The sequence below is a fragment of the Orbicella faveolata genome, unplaced genomic scaffold, assembly GCF_042242905.1.
Source record: "Orbicella faveolata isolate gen_17 unplaced genomic scaffold, um_ofav_v1 contig_46, whole genome shotgun sequence".
NCBI lineage: Eukaryota > Metazoa > Cnidaria > Anthozoa > Scleractinia > Merulinidae > Orbicella > Orbicella faveolata.
Window position 1 is genome coordinate 7,588,978 of NW_028301576.1, and position 18,444 is coordinate 7,607,421.

The 18,444-nt window shown below is 39.6% G+C and overlaps 2 protein-coding genes and 1 long non-coding RNA gene across 3 annotated transcripts in view; 2 read left to right on the forward strand and 1 right to left on the reverse strand.

Moving 5' to 3' along the window:
• LOC110040865 (uncharacterized) overlaps nt 1–11,264 on the forward strand; it is a 43,424-nt gene extending 32,160 nt beyond the window's left edge. Inside the window, exons 37-46 of the mRNA XM_089277308.1 lie at nt 1,018–1,212; nt 2,418–2,660; nt 4,510–4,749; nt 5,257–5,472; nt 6,379–6,444; nt 7,150–7,311; nt 8,324–8,488; nt 8,890–9,015; nt 9,593–9,801; nt 11,126–11,264. Of these exons, the coding sequence (XP_089133434.1) occupies nt 1,018–1,212; nt 2,418–2,660; nt 4,510–4,749; nt 5,257–5,472; nt 6,379–6,444; nt 7,150–7,311; nt 8,324–8,488; nt 8,890–9,015; nt 9,593–9,801 (1,622 nt within the window). The 3' untranslated portion in view covers nt 11,126–11,264. The remainder of the gene's footprint in view (nt 1–1,017; nt 1,213–2,417; nt 2,661–4,509; nt 4,750–5,256; nt 5,473–6,378; nt 6,445–7,149; nt 7,312–8,323; nt 8,489–8,889; nt 9,016–9,592; nt 9,802–11,125) is intronic.
• The window catches only part of LOC149098203 (uncharacterized), a 443,460-nt gene that overhangs the window by 139,242 nt on the left and 285,774 nt on the right, over nt 1–18,444 (reverse strand). The window lies entirely within an intron of this gene.
• The window catches only part of LOC110040831 (uncharacterized), a 41,241-nt gene continuing 38,450 nt past the window's right edge, over nt 15,654–18,444 (forward strand). The window contains exons 1-3 of the mRNA XM_089277309.1: nt 15,654–15,851; nt 16,690–16,851; nt 17,375–17,545. Of these exons, the coding sequence (XP_089133435.1) occupies nt 15,779–15,851; nt 16,690–16,851; nt 17,375–17,545 (406 nt within the window). The 5' untranslated portion in view covers nt 15,654–15,778. The remainder of the gene's footprint in view (nt 15,852–16,689; nt 16,852–17,374; nt 17,546–18,444) is intronic.

Sequence of the window (18,444 nt, forward strand, 5' to 3'; positions counted from 1 at the left end):
ATAGTAGAAACAAAGGCTACGAGAGCCGTCTCAATCACTCCGTAGGAAAAAAGATGGCGGTTGTACATTTTACCACAATGCCATGCAAACCTTACTCAGCTCATAAAGTACAAAGAATCGAAAGCCACATTTTTGCAATAGTTGTCCCTGTGATAATGACACTGTGTATGCTAGGCTTGAAGATTTTAAAACTTTTCTGTACGTTTTTGTGAGCGTTGTTTAAGTTCTCTTGCGCTACGAATTATGAGTAGATGTACCAGTCGCCATCTTTTTTTCCTACGGTGCATTGCAACCAGAGCGTCCTAATAGGACGCTTTCGCAAACATTTTCTGTCTGCTGGGCTTAGCTTACGTTGTTTTTTACTGGGATGAAAAGAGTGTTAAATATTGATAAAAAGCGTTCGTAACATCGGTAAACCTCAACAGATGAACCATCTCAAAACTGGTGAAATTTGATGCCCGTTAAAAATGGCGGAAAACAGTTAATTCCAACAGAACATAGTCTGAGATTGCTGTATTGATAATTTCTGGGGCATTTTTTTGTCTCATTTTTCGTTTTACCGTTGTAGTAACTTACAGTGGAATCCCGATTTTTCGAACCTCCGACGGAAACGAAAATTGGCTCGAGAAATCGGGCGTAAAATTGCAGTGTTCGACTGAGGAGGGAAAATGACTCTTGGTTTGAGTTATCGGGAGGTTCGAAAAACTGAGGGTTCGAGGAATCGGGATTCCACTGTATTTACAATAGTTTATTTTGGATTTTTACACGGGGCAAATTTCTGTTCACCTGTTGTCCTGATAAAAATGATTAAAGCAAAAAAAAAAAAGTAAATAAATAATAATAATAATAAAAATAAAAAAAACAAAAAGAAATTAAACGTAAGCGCAAATTCTATTCATGCTTACATGTATTTTCTGTCGGAAAATCGCCAAAAAACGCGAAAATTTGATGACACAAAAGCTTCGTTTTACAAGGCAAGTGGTGGTTGCTATTTTGTCCCTTTTCATTTCTCCTCAGCGGTCGTGTGTCCAAAGCTGACTGTACCTGACAATGGTGGAGTGGTCCCATCATCATGCTCACAAACAGACGTCGAGTACGGTACACGATGTGTCTTCTACTGCAATGATGGATATGAACTAAGCGGTCCCAGGTATACCGGATGTCAAAATGACACTTCATGGACGGAGATCGCTCCTCTGTCTTGTGTCAGAGGTCAGTTTAGCCGTGTGCGCTGCTTACTTTTACGCCGCAATTTCGGAACGAATACAATAGCACTCACAAGAAAACCTCAAATTTTGATTCCTTTATTAAAATTGATTTGATTAAGATGTTTATTTGAGAACGGTTCGGGTTATGTATTGTAATTAAATATGTAGGAAATGTGTTTTAGTTAATTTATGTACTCTAGGTAAATTAGTAAATATATATATTAAGAGGAAGTAGACTCAAATTAAAGCCCCGGCCAAAGGATCGCAACATTTCAACACACTGACATATCCCAAAGTTGTTGGCCCAGCGTTTGAAAGCCCCGGTCAAACGATCGCAACATTTGAACGCGACATATCCCAACATTGTTGGGTGCAACATGTTGCGTGCGTTTGGCCACCATGTTGCAACGTGTTGGGTATTGAAAATCGAACTAGTGCGCATGCCCGGGCGCAACACTGTTGGACAGACCCAATCTCGTTCCCAGAGCCTTCGTTCCCCTTGACCAGCGGTCGGAAAACGAGAGCTCTGGGAGCAACCATTTCAGGCATGCGCCATAGATGCAGACTGCGCAGTGAAACCGGGTGGGCAGAATCACCAGAATTCGGTTATTTCAAAATGGTTGCTCCCAGAGCTCTCGTTTTCCGACCGCTGGTCAAGGGGAATGAAGACTCTGGGAACGAGATTGGGATGGACCTGGCCAAACGACGACAACATCATGCAACATGCACGAATGTTGCGTGAAAAATTTGACCAGTTTCAAATTCTAGCAAACAACACCCAACATGTCGCAACATGTCGCAACACGTCGCAACAGGGTGGCCAAACGTACGCAACATGTTACCCCCAATGTTGCGATATGTTGCGTTGAAATGTTGCAATCGTTTGGCTGGGGCTTAATATATTGTAGATAAACAGTGTACCGTACTCAATGCATTTTAAGTAAAGTAAGTAATAAAGCATTTTAATTTATTGTCATCAATTTTTGATTCCTTTGATTCAAAACCTTGCTTCATTCCCCGTATCAGAGGTAATCACGCACTCCAAGAAAACAGAGCTAGTTGAATCAAATAGTTATTTTTTGTGTTGTTATAGCACTTTGACTTCAGATGTCGCAGAGAGTAAAAAAATTGTTCACAAGGGTTATATGTAGGTCGACGAAATTCCTTAGACTCTCCTTAGACGTCTCACATTTCTGTCTCATTTTACAGTTTACACGGATCCATGGATCGCGTGTCCAATCGACAGAGTAGAAGATCTTGAGCCCGACAAGTCCACAGTGGTGCTTGGATTCAAGTGGCAGCTTCCACGAACCAACATGAAGAACGTGACAGTGTCGCCTAGCAACTATGATGAGAATTATCCCTTCCCTGTTGGTAACCACCGGGTCACGTGGATGGGGACAAGTGACAGTGGAACACAGATAAGCTGTAGCTTCCATATCTCTGTGAATGGTGAGCTGTTATTGCAAAGTTATTTTGAGCTCGTACTTGTAAGTGCTTTGAAAAGATGGTTAACTTAGCATGGGTGACCAAATGCGGGACTCCCCGTTATTGTATAGAAAGCGACAAAGATATAGATGTTATTTGCCGGCTGGGAGGTCCGTATAGTGAAAAACTGTGACCGAGGCCGCAGGCCAAGGCAGCAGGCCGAAGGCAGCAGTTTCAAGCCCGAGGTCACAGTTTTTCACTATACGGACCGACCCTAAACCGACAAATAACATTTATTTTTTTCCTACGATAAATTGGCTTACAAGCAGGTTTGTTTCCCTAAGTTTGTCATTGAATTGGCTTACGTGTCGTGTACAAACCATCACAAAAAATTTAACGAGTGAACGAGCAAGTAACTCAGATACTAGAAAAAGAAAGATGTATTAAAGAACAAAGTTCGAACTACTTTATGTTCGTTGCATCTAGTTCACCAGTTAAGTTCTCCAAAATTGTTTTCCCGGTGTGGAATTTCGAGCAAAGTTTGAAGTAAGGTGTTGTACCTTAAAAACAACTAAATCGAGTAGCAGAAAGCGAGGGAATTCGTTAGGTGTATTCCACAGAAATTCTCTTAAATACGTAGCAACGATCAAAGAGGCAAACTCGACTGAAATTGACTTTTTTTGCTTAAAATTGTGCGGCGAGAGAAACACAGGGTTAAGCGCCATTACAGCGCCGAGCTACAAACAACGAAACAAATTCTCACAGCTTCAAAATACTCCATTGAATATACTTGCACTGACTTTCCTTACCATTTAAAAGTGAATAGAGCTAAAGTTTCGTTGATTAATCGTCGATGGAAGTGTGAAAAGGTCGAAAGATTGACGATTACCGCCGGTTCAGTCAGGGAAATTGACCAACACGACAATTTCACCCGCGCGGTTTCCCACCGTTACAGTGACCGTCGTCAGAGATAGGAAAATCCGGACCGCACTAAGAACCAATCAGATTTCAGGATTCGTTACCGTGCCCTCTTGGGAAAAAATAAAGTTTAATAAGAAACTAGAGCGCATAAAAAATGAAACATCAGAAATCATCAGTTTGCAGTACAAGGGAACAATTCAACACACAAACAAACAAACAAATGAACAAGCAAAAAGAAAAACTAAAAGAGAGCCATCCATCATGCTGTCCCGATACGCGGAATGGTTGGAAGTATATCGTCGCGTTTTAAAACCACCAAAGTTTTAAACCGGTGCTATTATTGGAGGAATTAATGTATTAAGCAGGCATTTACAGTAGGTCTTTACGTTTGCTATTACAATTAACGCTTAATTACATTTCCCTCAGCTTAACTCTTATGACTTCAAGTATAATCTACGCATCCAAAATCTGACGTAATGTCTTTATTTCTCGGGCACCCTCAAGACCTTCCTTGGTCTCTGCTTAGAAAATGTTCCGCTTTATAATATAGGTTTGTTACGATTGTACAATTTTAAATTAATGATTAACATTGAACAGTTATTCAATAAATTGCAGACTGTTAACCAAACTATCCTGTGACCAACTATAATGTTGGCGGTTTGTAATCTGTCTTCCCTGTTTTTATTTCGACCGTCCAATGCCGTAAGGTAAACTCACTCCAGCGTCCGCTTCATATAGGTTTTTAGCAATAGAAATTACCCAGAGAAAATTGATTTCCGTGCTCGCGTCCGCGTAATCAGTAGACAAGTTCACTGAATAGAAGTACGTTATAAAATTAAGGTGAACATAAGACGAATCTCGGCACCAGGCTTTTTGTCCTCTCATGAAGGGTAATCCCTTAATTGAGATCCACTTAATAGAGGATTTACTGTATTGTCTTATTTGATTCCAGACGTGACCTCGCCCTCAGTCCAAGGTTGTCCCGCGTCATTCTCAGATAAGACCGACTCTCTTCAAAAGCAGGTCACGTGGACACCGCCGACATTCACTGACAATGTAGGCGTGGCCAGTGTGTTGTCCAATCGTCAGCCAGGATTCGAGATGCAGACTTACACGTCATTAACAATACGATATACTGCTAGTGACGCAGCAGGAAATGTCGCTTATTGTACTTTTAATATCACTCTGGAAGGTATGTCATCTTGAAATTTATATTCTACAGTCAGTTAGTCCCTTCCTCCGTTATCTCGTTTGTATTTTGGTTGGCATGATGAGGTGCCCGTCTCACTATAACAACCAAACGGAAATGATAATATCCCATGTAGACGGCATGACTAGTACCATGAAACTAGTAAAAATAATAAATACGAACAGATGCCCAGATTCTTTGCCGAATTTATTGCCTTCTGACTGAATTTTCCAAGATTTTGTAAATATTTGTCAATTAATGAATTTGCTTGATATTTCTTTCTTCGTTAGTTTGACTTTTGAGTTTATCAAGATCTATAAATATTGAGACAAAAAAGAGTACCATCTAGACCGTGTTTCTCAAGTGTAAGGCCCAAGAAATTTTCAAAATACAATTCCGTTTACGACACTAAGAAATGCAAGCAATTTAATGAAAGAGACTTGCTTTGTCGCTTGCTTATTTTACGTCCCAAAAAGCAAAAATCGTTGTAATTTCAGTATTATCTTACAGGGTCCACTTGCATCAAGGTTCTTAATCCAAAGAATGGCCTTGCAACTCAGATTGGTCTTTTCCTGCAGCTCAGGTGCAATGACGGGTACTTCTTTAACCCGTTTCCCCCCGGATTGCCAGATCGCTTTGAGAATCCTTCTTACAGGTGTCTTGGCAACAAGTGGGTGTCTCAGAATGATCTCAAGTCTGTCTTAACTAAGGCACCGGACTGCATGGGTAAGAATAGACTATGTGGAAAAACTTTCATCCTATTCACAAACCAGGCGGCGAGTAATACAGTATACAAATCTCTCGCGGACACTCTTTCGGTGTTAACGCGCCTGGGATCTGGGCAGGAGATGGTGCTGGAATAGGTCTTTCTACAGATGTCAAGTGCAAAATTACACCCTGACGAGATATTTTTTGCATTCTAACAATGTACCATAGTTACTATAGTTTGTGTTTACCTTTGTGATATTGAATGCGGGATCAACAGTGATGGATATTAAGACTCATGCTAAAATATAAACAAAAAATATTATAGCAAAACATAAAAAAATGTTTCTTATCGGGCTTCACAGGGGGTGCTTAAGTAGAGCCTAAAAACGTTGAATAGTTTCTTTTCACTTTTATTTTATGAAAAAGACCATGCTAAAAGGAGAGGGGGTCATGCTAGCCAGTTTAACAAATCGAATGTGGTTTAGCATTGTCTGTGCTCTTATCGACAACGATACGCGTCATCCCAGTGGTCAAAATGTTGTGGACTCACGAGGCGCAGCCGGGTGACTCCACAACACATTTTGACCACTGTGATGACGCGTATCGTTGTAGATAAGAGTACAGGCCACGCTACACCACATTTCAATTTGTTTTTTACCATAATATCAACGTCAAAAAAAATGTTTTTTTTTTTTTAGAGCGAGAGCTGAAAAAGGCATAGCGTGACAACTTGACGCGAGCAGCGTTGTCTGGACTGTTATCAACAACGGCAAATTAGCCAATCAGATTTCGAGATTAGTAGCAATTGTGGTAAAAAGAGATTTCACACATCACCACTCTTGTCAAAGGAGTTCCTTACCGTTGTTTGTAACGCTTGATGCGGGGCGCACATTAGGTGATGATTAATTTTTTTTTCTTTCTCAGTCTACGTGGTTTTCGATGGTACACCTTGCCAGGGCGGTTCCATAATGTTGGATAGTAGCATTTGCTGTAAGTATCACAGCGCATATTATATTAAAATGTACTTAACTATTACCTCTGTGTAATCGTGCTGTTATAGTCTGGCTAACAAAAATAAATACTTTCCAGGATGCCGAGCTGTAAAGCACAAAAATCAACTACAGAATCGTATTGATCATGTTGATGTACAGAACCAAATTCGCGCAGCTAACGTAACGAGAATCGAATTAAATAATGGTCAGCAAGCAGTGATACTGCAGTTCAGGTCACCTTTGAAGGCTGTTAAACAATCATTGGATGCAGTTTATCCAAAATATTAAGGGCGATATGTAAGTGCTATTAGGCAAAGCCGAAGGCTGAGGCTGATTACACTTAACAACTTAGAACTGGAACACAACTCACATTCAGTTTTGAGTGAAATCAAACATTGACACTAAATAGCTTTATATTTCTAAAATGATTTTTATCACCCGGATATGACTAACACTGGCTGATTTAGACGTCAATTTGTCTTTGCAGTTTTGTCATCGTAAAGGTAGGAGTTAACCTCACCAAGTCTACTTTATTATGAAAAATTCTTAGGTATAAAAACTCCAAAACGATCATACTTTTTTCACCTAGTATCACTGGTATAGTCACTGGATAGCCCTATATACTTTTTAAAATATCTTTTTACATCGGGAATGAGTACACTGATTTTGACGATGATTTGTGTTTTATGTGTTTTGCTGTCAGTGAACTGTCCTCCTGGAACATACAGCGACGGCAAAACTAACACATGCAAAGACTGCATCCCTGGATTTTATCAGGACGAAGAGGGAAAAACAGAATGCCAGCCCTGTCCGAAGAACTCTTCCAGCGTCATAACGGGATCCAAATCAAGTGCAGATTGCAAACGTAAGATAAAATAACGACAATGTTAGCAGTATTCATGGAAGCAAATTGTCTAGATTTTTACTGCATGCACTGAACTGCTTAACGCGAGTGAAAACGTCGCGTTTCCATTGCTGACGTCACCGGTGGGTTTGTCTGTTTCGCTGGCTCTCGACTGAAACGGTGAATTAATTTGGAAAACTTTACTAAACAAGTCACATGTCGGTAAAAGATCCAATCAAAATAGGTCATCGTTCATTGCTTCAAGGCTAGTTACTAACAAAACGGTTGCATTTTCCAATGCGAATAACATAAAGGAAAAGAATCGTGTTTTTGTTTAAAGAATGTTGTGGATTGTTTAAGTCCCGTCTCAGCCTGCCATCTCTTCCCCCGCTTTTTCTCCCCGTTTAGGTTTCAAAGAAAATTGTGCTCGTAAACCAGCACCTCATGCTTACCGTCATTGGCATGTCTCGTAAAAGTATCTTAATTTTCTTTAATATTTATCGGACAAAACTACTCTGTGATTATATCCAGCTCGTGAAAAAGTCAAGTACGTAGTAGGTCAGTGCATCTCACTCGTATTAAAATTTTAAAGTACTTCTGTTGCAGCTAGAAATTCTTGGGCGCTTTCCATTCGACCAATTGAATTGCATTTCCGGAAATTTACAATGGCGACTGGAACAGCATTTCCCGGAATACACTTTTCGAGTTGTATCGACATTTTCGGAAATTTCTTACCATTAATTTCTGTTCCATTTGATTTTCCTCCCGAAAGTTACAGATTTTTCGGTTGAATGAATCGTTTACGGAAATTCAACAATTTTCGGATTTAATTTCTGAAAACTTTTCCAAGCAACTGTTTCTTACCATTTGTCCCCGTTTCGAAATTTTCGGACGTTTTGGCATGAATGGAAAGCGCCCCTTTTTTTCGATTGCTTTGATGGCAGTTGGAAAGTTTGTGAACATGTTATTAAGTTTTCATTTAAAAATCCGAGTTACATAGACAAATCTCTTTTTCTTTTATCGTATGTTCTAGCTGTTTGCAAACCTGGTTACTACTCTACTAATAATGGAATATCACCATGCGTGGAATGCCCAATGGGAACATATCAGAATAATGACCAGCAAACCCAATGTTTCGCATGCCCGGCTGGGACAAATACAGCGAGCACCGGAAGTACGTCACTGGAGGACTGTTTGTGTAAGTAACTCCTCAATTCGATTCGTTTCAACAGTTTTGGAAAATAGATAAATAGCCATTACAATATCTAGAGAGGAAGCCACATCAGCCTTAGATGGTTTTCACGCGGGTCCTCTATCCTGGTCGAATTGATATTTGGAGATGTTGGTTTTAGTGGAGGGAGGACAAACCAGAACCTGGAGAAATACCCTCGAAGCAAGGCGAGAACCAACAACCAACACATGCAACCCACATATGGCACCGAGTCGGAATCTATCCCGGGCCACATTGGTGGGGTGAGCGCTCTCCCCACTGGGCAATCCCTGCTCCCCCTTGTTCAAAGAATGCTAAACGTTATTGAGACTGTGCCGTCTAGTTTATTGATATTATACTGAGAAAGGCTGCTAAATCTTATCCACCAGCCCCAGTTCGCATCACAGAGACTATTCCAACCTCAGATTATTCAACGTACGAGAATGAAACCATTTCGCTTGCTTGCTATATTGCGGGGGATCCCACACCAACTGTAGCGTGGACAAAAGTTGGAGGTAAGGGAGTTATTGGTCCGGCTCCATATAGAAAATAGATGAATTCATTTTTTTACCACTTTATCTCCGATAATTTACGAAAGACATGGATTTTGGTTAAACTAATGTAATGTAACCAGGTAAAGTAACGCATTGCCATAGCGGCAAGTTTAAGTCAAACACTCTGCCCATTTTAGTTTTGACGATGTCCTGTACCAATTACGCTATCGGTATATAAGCAAAAAACTATCTTGGGTATTTAATTAAGTCTGTCCCTTGACTGGCGAGAGACAGGGACCTCTGTGACCTATTCCGTGAGTACTCTACAGAATTTTTCTGGAAAACGGACTGTAAAACTTGTAATTGTAGCAGAGGACTTACCCTCGGGATCAATAACGAGTTCCAGTTGTAAAATCCAGACGTGTACTGCAACAAAGATATGGTGAAATTTGAGCATTTCCCCAAATTATTTCGTTTAAGAAAAAGAGATCCGCCTGCTGCCTTTGCTGACATCTCATTTCGCAAACATTTTAACTACTATAAAATCTAATGATCGTGGTTTATTTCACAAACTTACCGGCTCTACTGCTCCTGACAGGCTCGCTTCCTTCCACTGACCGCCTCACCATAAAGAATGTGTATGACCTGGACTCCAAGTTGACTGGCGTGGAATTAACTCTTTCCGGTGCTGTTGTCGCTGACTCTGGTAATTACGAGTGCACAGCTTCTAATAAACATAGCTCGGTTACCAAGCAGGTCAGGATTGATGTCCAGGCTGGGTCACCTCCCGGTGTAGTCCCTGAATAGGTAAGAAGCGTCATGGAGCACTCAGTCTGCAGGAATACTCCATGCTTGTAGCGACCAGGGAAGAGCTGTTCAAAGACTGGATAACACTATCCACTGTACAAATTGCTTTAAAACAAACTATACTTTCCATTGAATAGTTATTTATCTGATGAATAGCATCATATACCCTTTGAACAACTGGAGCAAGGCGTCACTCTCGATGACACTGCTTGTTGTGTTGGTCTGTGCTTGATCATGGTTTTGATGTTAAAAAGTATTGATATTCGGGGTGCTCATGTATTGTTTGCTAACTTGCTGAATAGCTTAGAATTTAGATGACAAGGTTGGCAATACGTCGAATCTTTCTTTCGAGAGTGTGTATAAGTGTGTGTTGACGTTATGGAGGGGTGGTGGCTTCATGGTTAGAGTGTTCATCTCCGGACAGAGTGGTCCGGATTCCAGCACTGGCCGTGGACATTGTGTTGTGTTCTTGAGCAAGACATTTTAAAACTCTCACAGTGCCTCTCTCCACTCAGGTGTATAAATGGGCACCGGCGAATTTAATGTTGCTGGTAACCGTGCGCTGGACTAGCATCCCATCCGGGGGGGGGGGGGGGGTAGAAATACTCCTAGTCGCTTCATGCTATGGAAACCGGGATAAGCTCCGGCCTGACGAGCCACTTGGCTTACAAGTGTATATTCTTGCAGCAAGTAGTTAGAAGAACTTCCTTCTAGCTAAGGCTGGGTATGCCAAAAAAATTAAAAAAATAAAAATAAAAAGAGATTTGGCAATTTTTTGGTTTATCGACTTTTTAGAACTCAGCTCAGCTACTAGCCTTGTCATTAGGAAAGGTAGATCAGTAAAATAATACCGCAAGTAAACAAAATTGAACTAGGTTCGTAACCACCTCTCTTCAGCGACCACCTCTCCTCAGCGACCAGTTTTCCAAAATACCAAAAGTTTCCAAGTCAAATCGCTATATTTGGAACCTCTTGTAAGCGACCACCTCTCGTAAGCGACCGCGACCACTTTTAGTATGAATGAAACATTTAAAACATAGGGTAAGTCTCTGCAGTTACCATGTGCTAATGAGGTTAAATTTGAACCTAATATGGTCTAAGCTCTGGTAAGCGACCACCTCCCGTAAGCGCTTACGGGAGGTTCGACTGTAAAATTTTGACCCAATATGGTCTAAGCTCTCGTAGGCGAACACCTCTCGTAAGCGACCACCTAGGTTTGACATTTTGGGTGGTCGCTTACGGGAAGTTCGACTGTAGAGCAATTAAATGCAATGGGATTCTTACATTCTTTACGTTAACTGTGGTTTGTTGCGATTATTTATAGATATCCTACAGTTTGCCATATCCGCGTACTGGATTGAGAGATTAAAAGAAGTGTTTGTCGAACAGTGAAACATAATTAATATTGCCTTGTAATTGAAGTGGTGATAAAAATAGTAAATCATTAAAACCCTTGCCTACTACCTTATTCTGTATCATTTCTTATAAACAGCCAACGCAATATCCGATTACTTGAACCGACCATTTGGTAGAAAATGCCAAATGCCCTCGTAAACAAATTAGTGAAGTAAACATTCAGGCAACAAGTGTACCAATTCAAAAATTTGAAATCGTATGAAAGCAAGTGAAGACCTGTTGTGCTTGAAGAATGAGGACGGTTTTTGTTACCACACGTTTAGACCAGTCCAGTGAGTTGACGCGTCAACTCAACTCTGGTTTTTTGAACATGGATGCGAGGGTTATATGAGAGAAATTGCTTGTTAAACGATTCCTTGACATAGACAGATTGTGCGAGGACTATTTTCAAACACATTTTTTCGCGCTCACCTCGCGCTCACCTCGCGCTCACCTCGCTTGAGGCCTCGTCCACACTTCGCTGGAGAAATTTGAAAACGGCGTGTTCACCCTGAAAACGCAACAAATGTTTTCCGTCCACACTACGCCGGATAAACTTGAAAACGCAACAATCACAGGCGGCAGAAACGCCTGTGTGCACCCTTGAGTATAAGGGTTATCACATGATTATCTTGATGCCGTAGCTTTCGAAAAGCTCAGTTTTTAAGATGTTTTCCGTCCACCCTAAAACGTTAAACCAGCGTTTTCAAATTTCTCCGGTTTGGAGAGCGTTTTCGAAAAGCTTCGTTTTCGTGACGGTTTAGTGTGGACGCTAGGCCTAACCGTAGAAGTAAAGCAGCGTTTCAAATTTCTCCGGCGTTGTATGGGGCCTAACTTGCGTGCCTGTCGAGGTTTTGCTGGACGGTGAAAAACAAACGCTTTGATTGGTTTAGGACAGTAATTCATCAGAGTACACAAACACAAAAAAGAATGTCGCAATCGGTAGAAAAACAGAAAAAATCTTACTTCAAACAAGAAACACTTTTTTTAAATTTTCTGCGTATCGTCAGTCTTGAACACATACATCACGTTGCGGGGTTTATACAATATCAGCAGCTTGCCGTAAAATTTAGTTTTTTTGGACGTACAAAGAAAATCTGTTTCACCTTGATGACAGCAGTCGATAGGAATCGATATCTGAAAGTCGTTAAGTACAATTCGATGTAAAATAGAATTATCTAACAGGATGCGAGAAGGAAATCACTTTTCATGAATTTACGATTCAAAAAACAAAAAAAAAAAACACTTAGCAATTTTTAGGCTTAGCTTTAAAGTTTTAACAAACTATTTAGTTTGTAGCTTAAATTTAAGAATCTCGAGATCATGTAGATTTGTTCAGTGCATCCATGGGTTGGAGAAATAGCTACAGGTAAAGCGTTTTGAACTCCAAATTAGAGTATCAAAAAATTAGCTGCTTGTGATTCACGAGGGTCGTACAGGGGGGGTCTCTGGCACGGTTCACGAACGGAAAAAATAGAGGATAACGGATCACGGATATAAAATTTCGTTTTCCCGAATCACGAAAATAAGCAAGTAAGATATTCTTTTTAATGACTTGTTCTTACACTAGAAGCAGTGTTTGAAGAAAGCAAAATGGCGAAAGGCTAAGTCAAGGCTCTATATTGCAAATCGCATACCTAAGTCACTCTCGATAGACGACTCTAACCATTCGGAGGACTTCCGTCTGAAAATCACATAGAATAGAGTGGTAAAATCACGAATATCGGTTTATAATTCAGGTTCTTCACGGGTCACGCAAAACCTTCGGGTCACGACTCACGAAGAATAATTTCCTAAATTCACGTTTCACGGGAAAAAATATCAGCTAATCACGCAACACGAGAATACCCCCATATGACCCTTATTCACGTTGAACAAGGTACACAGAATTTAGTCATTGAGTGATTTAAGTTAAACAAACTACTCAGAATTTAGTCATTTTAGTCTAATGTAGAATTCGCGCAGACGAAGGTAATGTTGGGTACTTTCCTTTCGATGCTAAAATTCCAGTTTGAATTTCAGGCAATTTCCAGTGACGAATAAAGCGTGCTTCAGAATTTCCGGAAAAGATGACAACCACCGACATTTTTGGAAATTTTCTTACCAGGAATTTCTGTTCCATTTAACTTTCCTCCCTAAATTTCCGTAATTTTCGGTCGAATGGTTCGTTTCTCGGATAAATCATTACTGGATTTTCTGGAAACCGTCAAAGGAAATAACCGTAATTTTTGATTCAATGGAGAGCGCCCGTTATCTTTATTTCCTAGTTAATTAATGGGCGCAGCTTGCTTCAGGAGTTTGAGTTCGCACACTTTCGTCTTGAACTGGCCGATCGTAGGGCTCAACATGCAGTGGTAATTTCAAAACTGAGGAATATTTGCAAGAAAAAGTGAATCTGGGCTTATATCTCATTCCTACCAGAATTAACTGGCTTGTTCTGTAATGGTTCTCATTATTTATCATCTCGACGATTGATTGTATAATTAATGGTAGATATTCAGTTCTTGATCAAGGCGTTTTGGGCCATTCTAATCCACACTCGCCAGTCAGACGCGAAGCTTTGTACAACGAGAGGAGACACGACGCCCACGGACTTTTAGCGGTTCAAAGTCAAACAAACCGTTAAACACCATTTTCAGAAGTCGCCCAAAGGGATTTTTTTTTTTTTTACGATTCTGAATAGCATGTATAATTTCAAGTGTTGGCGACTTATTTTATTGTGCTAAAGTTCATTTTACTGGAATCATGACATGCTGAGTAAGATGACAATTTTGGCCAGTATTTTCAATACAAACTCCGTAAGAGTCTTTGGACATGAAAATCTTCCTTTTTTTTTCTCTCTTGCTTGAGAACTTCAAAAGTAGAAATGAAATTAGAGTCACAAGGGGTGTGATAATGAATGAATCACGATATTTTGAAGCAGCACAAAATTGTGAAAGACGTTCTTACCTTTTTTTAAATGGATTTCTCGTCATGACTTTTCTCGTACTACATTGGTATGAAAATAAATATAAAGAGCTGCAAATTGCTGATTTAAACTCGCGGTGATTAAGTACATTACATAACCACCAAGTGCATGAGACCTCGCACGTTTAGTCACTCACCTCAGATACGTTTTCGCTCCAACTCCGTGCAATCAATTGTCTTCAGAAGAGAGGAAGTAGAGGCAACAAATGTTTGAACTATTTACCTAAGGTTTTCTTTTCTTGATAAAATTTGAAAATAATTTAAACTGGTGTGGTGAAAGGAGACAAACTTCTTTTTCTGAAAACCCTTTTTCTGCAGTTTACTAAAATCGGTTTTCAGTACTCCCTGTCGAGCAATATCCGCGGCCATTCTGATTGGTCAACATTAAGATTTTGCACTCCTCTGAGAATCACACAAAGATAGCGATACAACGGATGATTAATTTACAACTTTATTTGATCACCTGGATAGTTCCACTCTTGGTTTACCTAGCTAATTACACATGTGGGTTTATTGCCCATTCCTTGATGTCAAGCTTATACACCAGCCACAAACAATGAAGTGTCCATACCTTTGTAAAGCGGAATTAAAAGTAGACATAAAAAAACACGAAGCTTAACCTACTATGAGTTGATGACGGTTGTTGTCCAAATTCCGGGACAAAAAATACAGTGTCTCGGAAGTTTGTAGCGACGAAACGTTTTTCGACATCCGAAGAAAATTTATAACAAAGACATTCACTGGGCAGGAAAAGTAAATATAGAACTGAAATTAATCTAGAGTATTTACTCTTTCTGCACCTGTGATTTTCATGCACAAATGGTGTATTGGAGGCTGATTTTTATTTCTATTACAGTTCTAAGCGAATTTTAGTTGCAAATATGGAAAATTATACTAAATAAATTATATTTAAGATTTATAATTTTACGTGATTGTTACCTTCGTGAGATCCTGCTACTTTACCTGACACGGGAATATAAAGTTATTAGTATTAAAACCGATTTCAATTAATTCTGTAAAGCAAGTAAGATACGCCCTAAACGACTACAACTTTATCTATGCACCGTATGGCGATCGGTAGGTGACGTGTAAATGGTCTCTCCAGGCGTTTATCTGTAAAAGCCTGCGATTTAAAATAGATGAATAGATTCTAACGTAGTGTCAGTCAGAGAATATTAATTATAATGCTTAACTTTTTTATTTCTCTTCGTTGAGGCATGGTTCAAAACAACAATTAAATTATTGGACGGTGGAATTTTCTTAATTAAGAGGCTTACACCCCTAACGTATTATCGATGGCGAAATCTCCGAATGAACAGATTTTGCTCTTCTGTAATAATTCTAATTAGTAAGAGTAAATAGACTATTACCCAACTAGTTTAAGCTACAGCAATATTTGTTGACCCATCTGCGTCAATAATTATAATGAATCAATTCAGGTGTTCATAAAGTAAGCATTTACAGGTTTTGTGAAACGACCTAAACCTAAAGCAGTTTTAACAAATCACTCGGCTTCCAGGGAGACTGAAAAGACGATTGTCAATCTGGTCCACCACCAGAGCGATGCTTTAGCTCTGTATAGTTTAGAATAGAGTTCTACATATTATCTATCAATATGTCAAACGTTATTACTTGCTTATTTCTGTTTCTGTCACTAGTCATATTTTGGAATTATGTGGATGCCGCAGGTGAGAGTGACTTTTAATAATAAATCTTATTTTCACAATGAAAAGAAGGTGATAGAAATCTTAAGGGAGTTTCCGCTTCTTGAAAACTTTAGCCTAAATTTTACAAGTTCGTCGTTTTTAATCCGCGTTAATCTTCTTTATCTTTAACCATCCTTGTTCCTTAGTGGTTATTATTAACTATCTATCTTAGTAAACTAGTATTTTCAGGTTTCCTTCAATTTGAAGGTATTTTTGTATGTGGTCAAAATAACTCAAAATGCCGAGACTGAGCTATCTTTAAGTAAAGCCGAAATGATTTACTAGCGAACTAAAAAAATGTGACGAGAAATAGCTGAAAATGTCCGTTTTGTTTAGAAAGCATTAGGTAGTTTGAAATTTTATGAAAAGCGGTGACACTCTGTGTCTAACTTCATTTTTCAGACTCGGTTATTCTATTGTTGTAGACATAATTCAGAGTTTTCACGTTTCTTTCCAGTTTCGTATATAATTCGCGTTGGAATCTCGCTGCTTTAATTTCAGCTATAAAAGCGACGGCCTTCTCTAAGCAGGATACTCACCACACAATTTGGTGAGAGAAAGGCTTTTTAAACTTGGCTCATAGGCGGTATTTTAAGTCACGCATTTTTAGGTTTTATTTCTTGTATTTATATACCGTAACACTGACTCTAATCGTTGATAAATTATCTTAGTTTCACCTTACACATCTTGAATAAAAACGATTCAAAAGTTTTCAAACCGTTATAGAAACCCTTCAATTTAGAAATACCCATTGCTTTTTGTAAGGTTTAAGGAGCTGATTTGCCGCTTTGATGATTTGTTTTCCTTTTTTTCGCGAAAGTGAACGGTGGTTGGTCGGGCTGGTCAGCGTGGAGTGGCTGTGCAGCCGGCATTTGCGCGGGAAACCAGCGTATTCGAACAAGAACTTGCACCAATCCCATACCAAGTGAAGATGGAAAGTACTGCGATGAAGGAGACAGCTCGGAACAAAAGGACTGCATGAGTAAGAACAATTAGTTGCTGTTCAATTGTATTGTTAATATATATTTAACAGTGACTATGTAAGCTGACCGCATTGTCAAGTATCTGAGTCACGCCGCACTGTTTAATAAAACTTGCTATTCAGTCGAGAAATAATTTTTCATCGGCAGGTCTAGTTAAAGCTTTCGAAGAGCTTCTGATCCTTATCACCCAATCAAACAATTTCCCGACGTCATGCGTGTTCTCCGAGTATTGTCTCGTTAGCGTGGCAACCATCTTGCGCCATGTTGCCAACCAACATCTTTCCCAAATGGCGGGCTCCGCTGATTAAAAAATACCGAGAAAGTGATGTTTTGTTAGATTCCGGGTTTTTTTACTGTAGGATCTTAGAACAGACTAATTTCAATTCAGGAAACCACTTCCCTTAGCAAACGTTTACATTTGCATCTAAATTTGCACTGAAAATAGTAAGAGCTACAAAAATCACAAATTTAGTTCTAATTTTTCTCGTTCCACAATCTTGCTTCAATGAAATGCCATCGCAGTTGACGGCGGTTTCACAGAATGGAGTCAGTGGTCTCTCTGTGAGAACCCGTGCGGGGGATCCATAGTCAACAGGACCAGAGCTTGCACTAACCCTACTCCCAGCCCGGACGGGAAACCATGTTCCGGAGACACACTTGAAACCAAGTTGGAATGTATTTGGCCGTGCCCAAGTAAGTCGAAGCAGATGTATAGTAACAAAAATAGTAAAGAAATAACAAAGTGAACATTTCATAAATAGACTATCGTAAAAATAAAATAAAAAAGTGGACCATTTGAAAAATAAAATAATGCCACGTATTTCTGCGAAACGTAACAATACTGAAATGGCAATTGATTAAATAGAGGGGATTTAGGATGCACATTTTATACTCTGTTTTCTTTTCCGTGTGATAGGAAAACGGGTCGGGGTTGGGGGGGAGCAGAGGGGAGCACGGAGAGAAAGTCGTCAGTTTTTTCCGTCGTGTGCCTGTTTTCGGGGTAAATTGGAAAAGCTGAAGTTTTGGTCATAAATGCAAGTTTGTGTTCTAAGATTTATTCAAACCGTATGATATAGTGTCTTGGACAATAAAAGTATGTAACACCTGTTCTGTTAACTGAAAACAAACAAACGAAGCATAAGCCCACAATGCGTACATGAATACAAAAACTCTATTTTTCTCGAACAATGCTGAGACTAAAGATCTCAATTTTTTCCAGGAAGTTGCAATAATTTCCACTTCGCGCCATGGCTTTTCATTGGTTGATAAAAAATGGGCAAAGCATGGCCTGGTTCTTTAACTTTGTTTTGTCCGTCATTAAAGCCAACAACGGCTAACAGTGTTACAAACTAAATTTTGACAGCGCTCGCCATTCGGGCGAGTGACTCTCAAAATGTACTCGCCCGGTGTAATTTCACTCGTTCAGAAAGATGCCTTTCCTTCATAAAGAAACCTTTCAGTGCAATGATTCACAAACCATACGTTTTTCGGTATACGTAATCACGGACGTCTTGAACTTTTTAATTTTACTTTGGTCCATTTACGAGACGACATTTCGCTGACCGATTTTACTGCTTGCTTTTATCATCAAC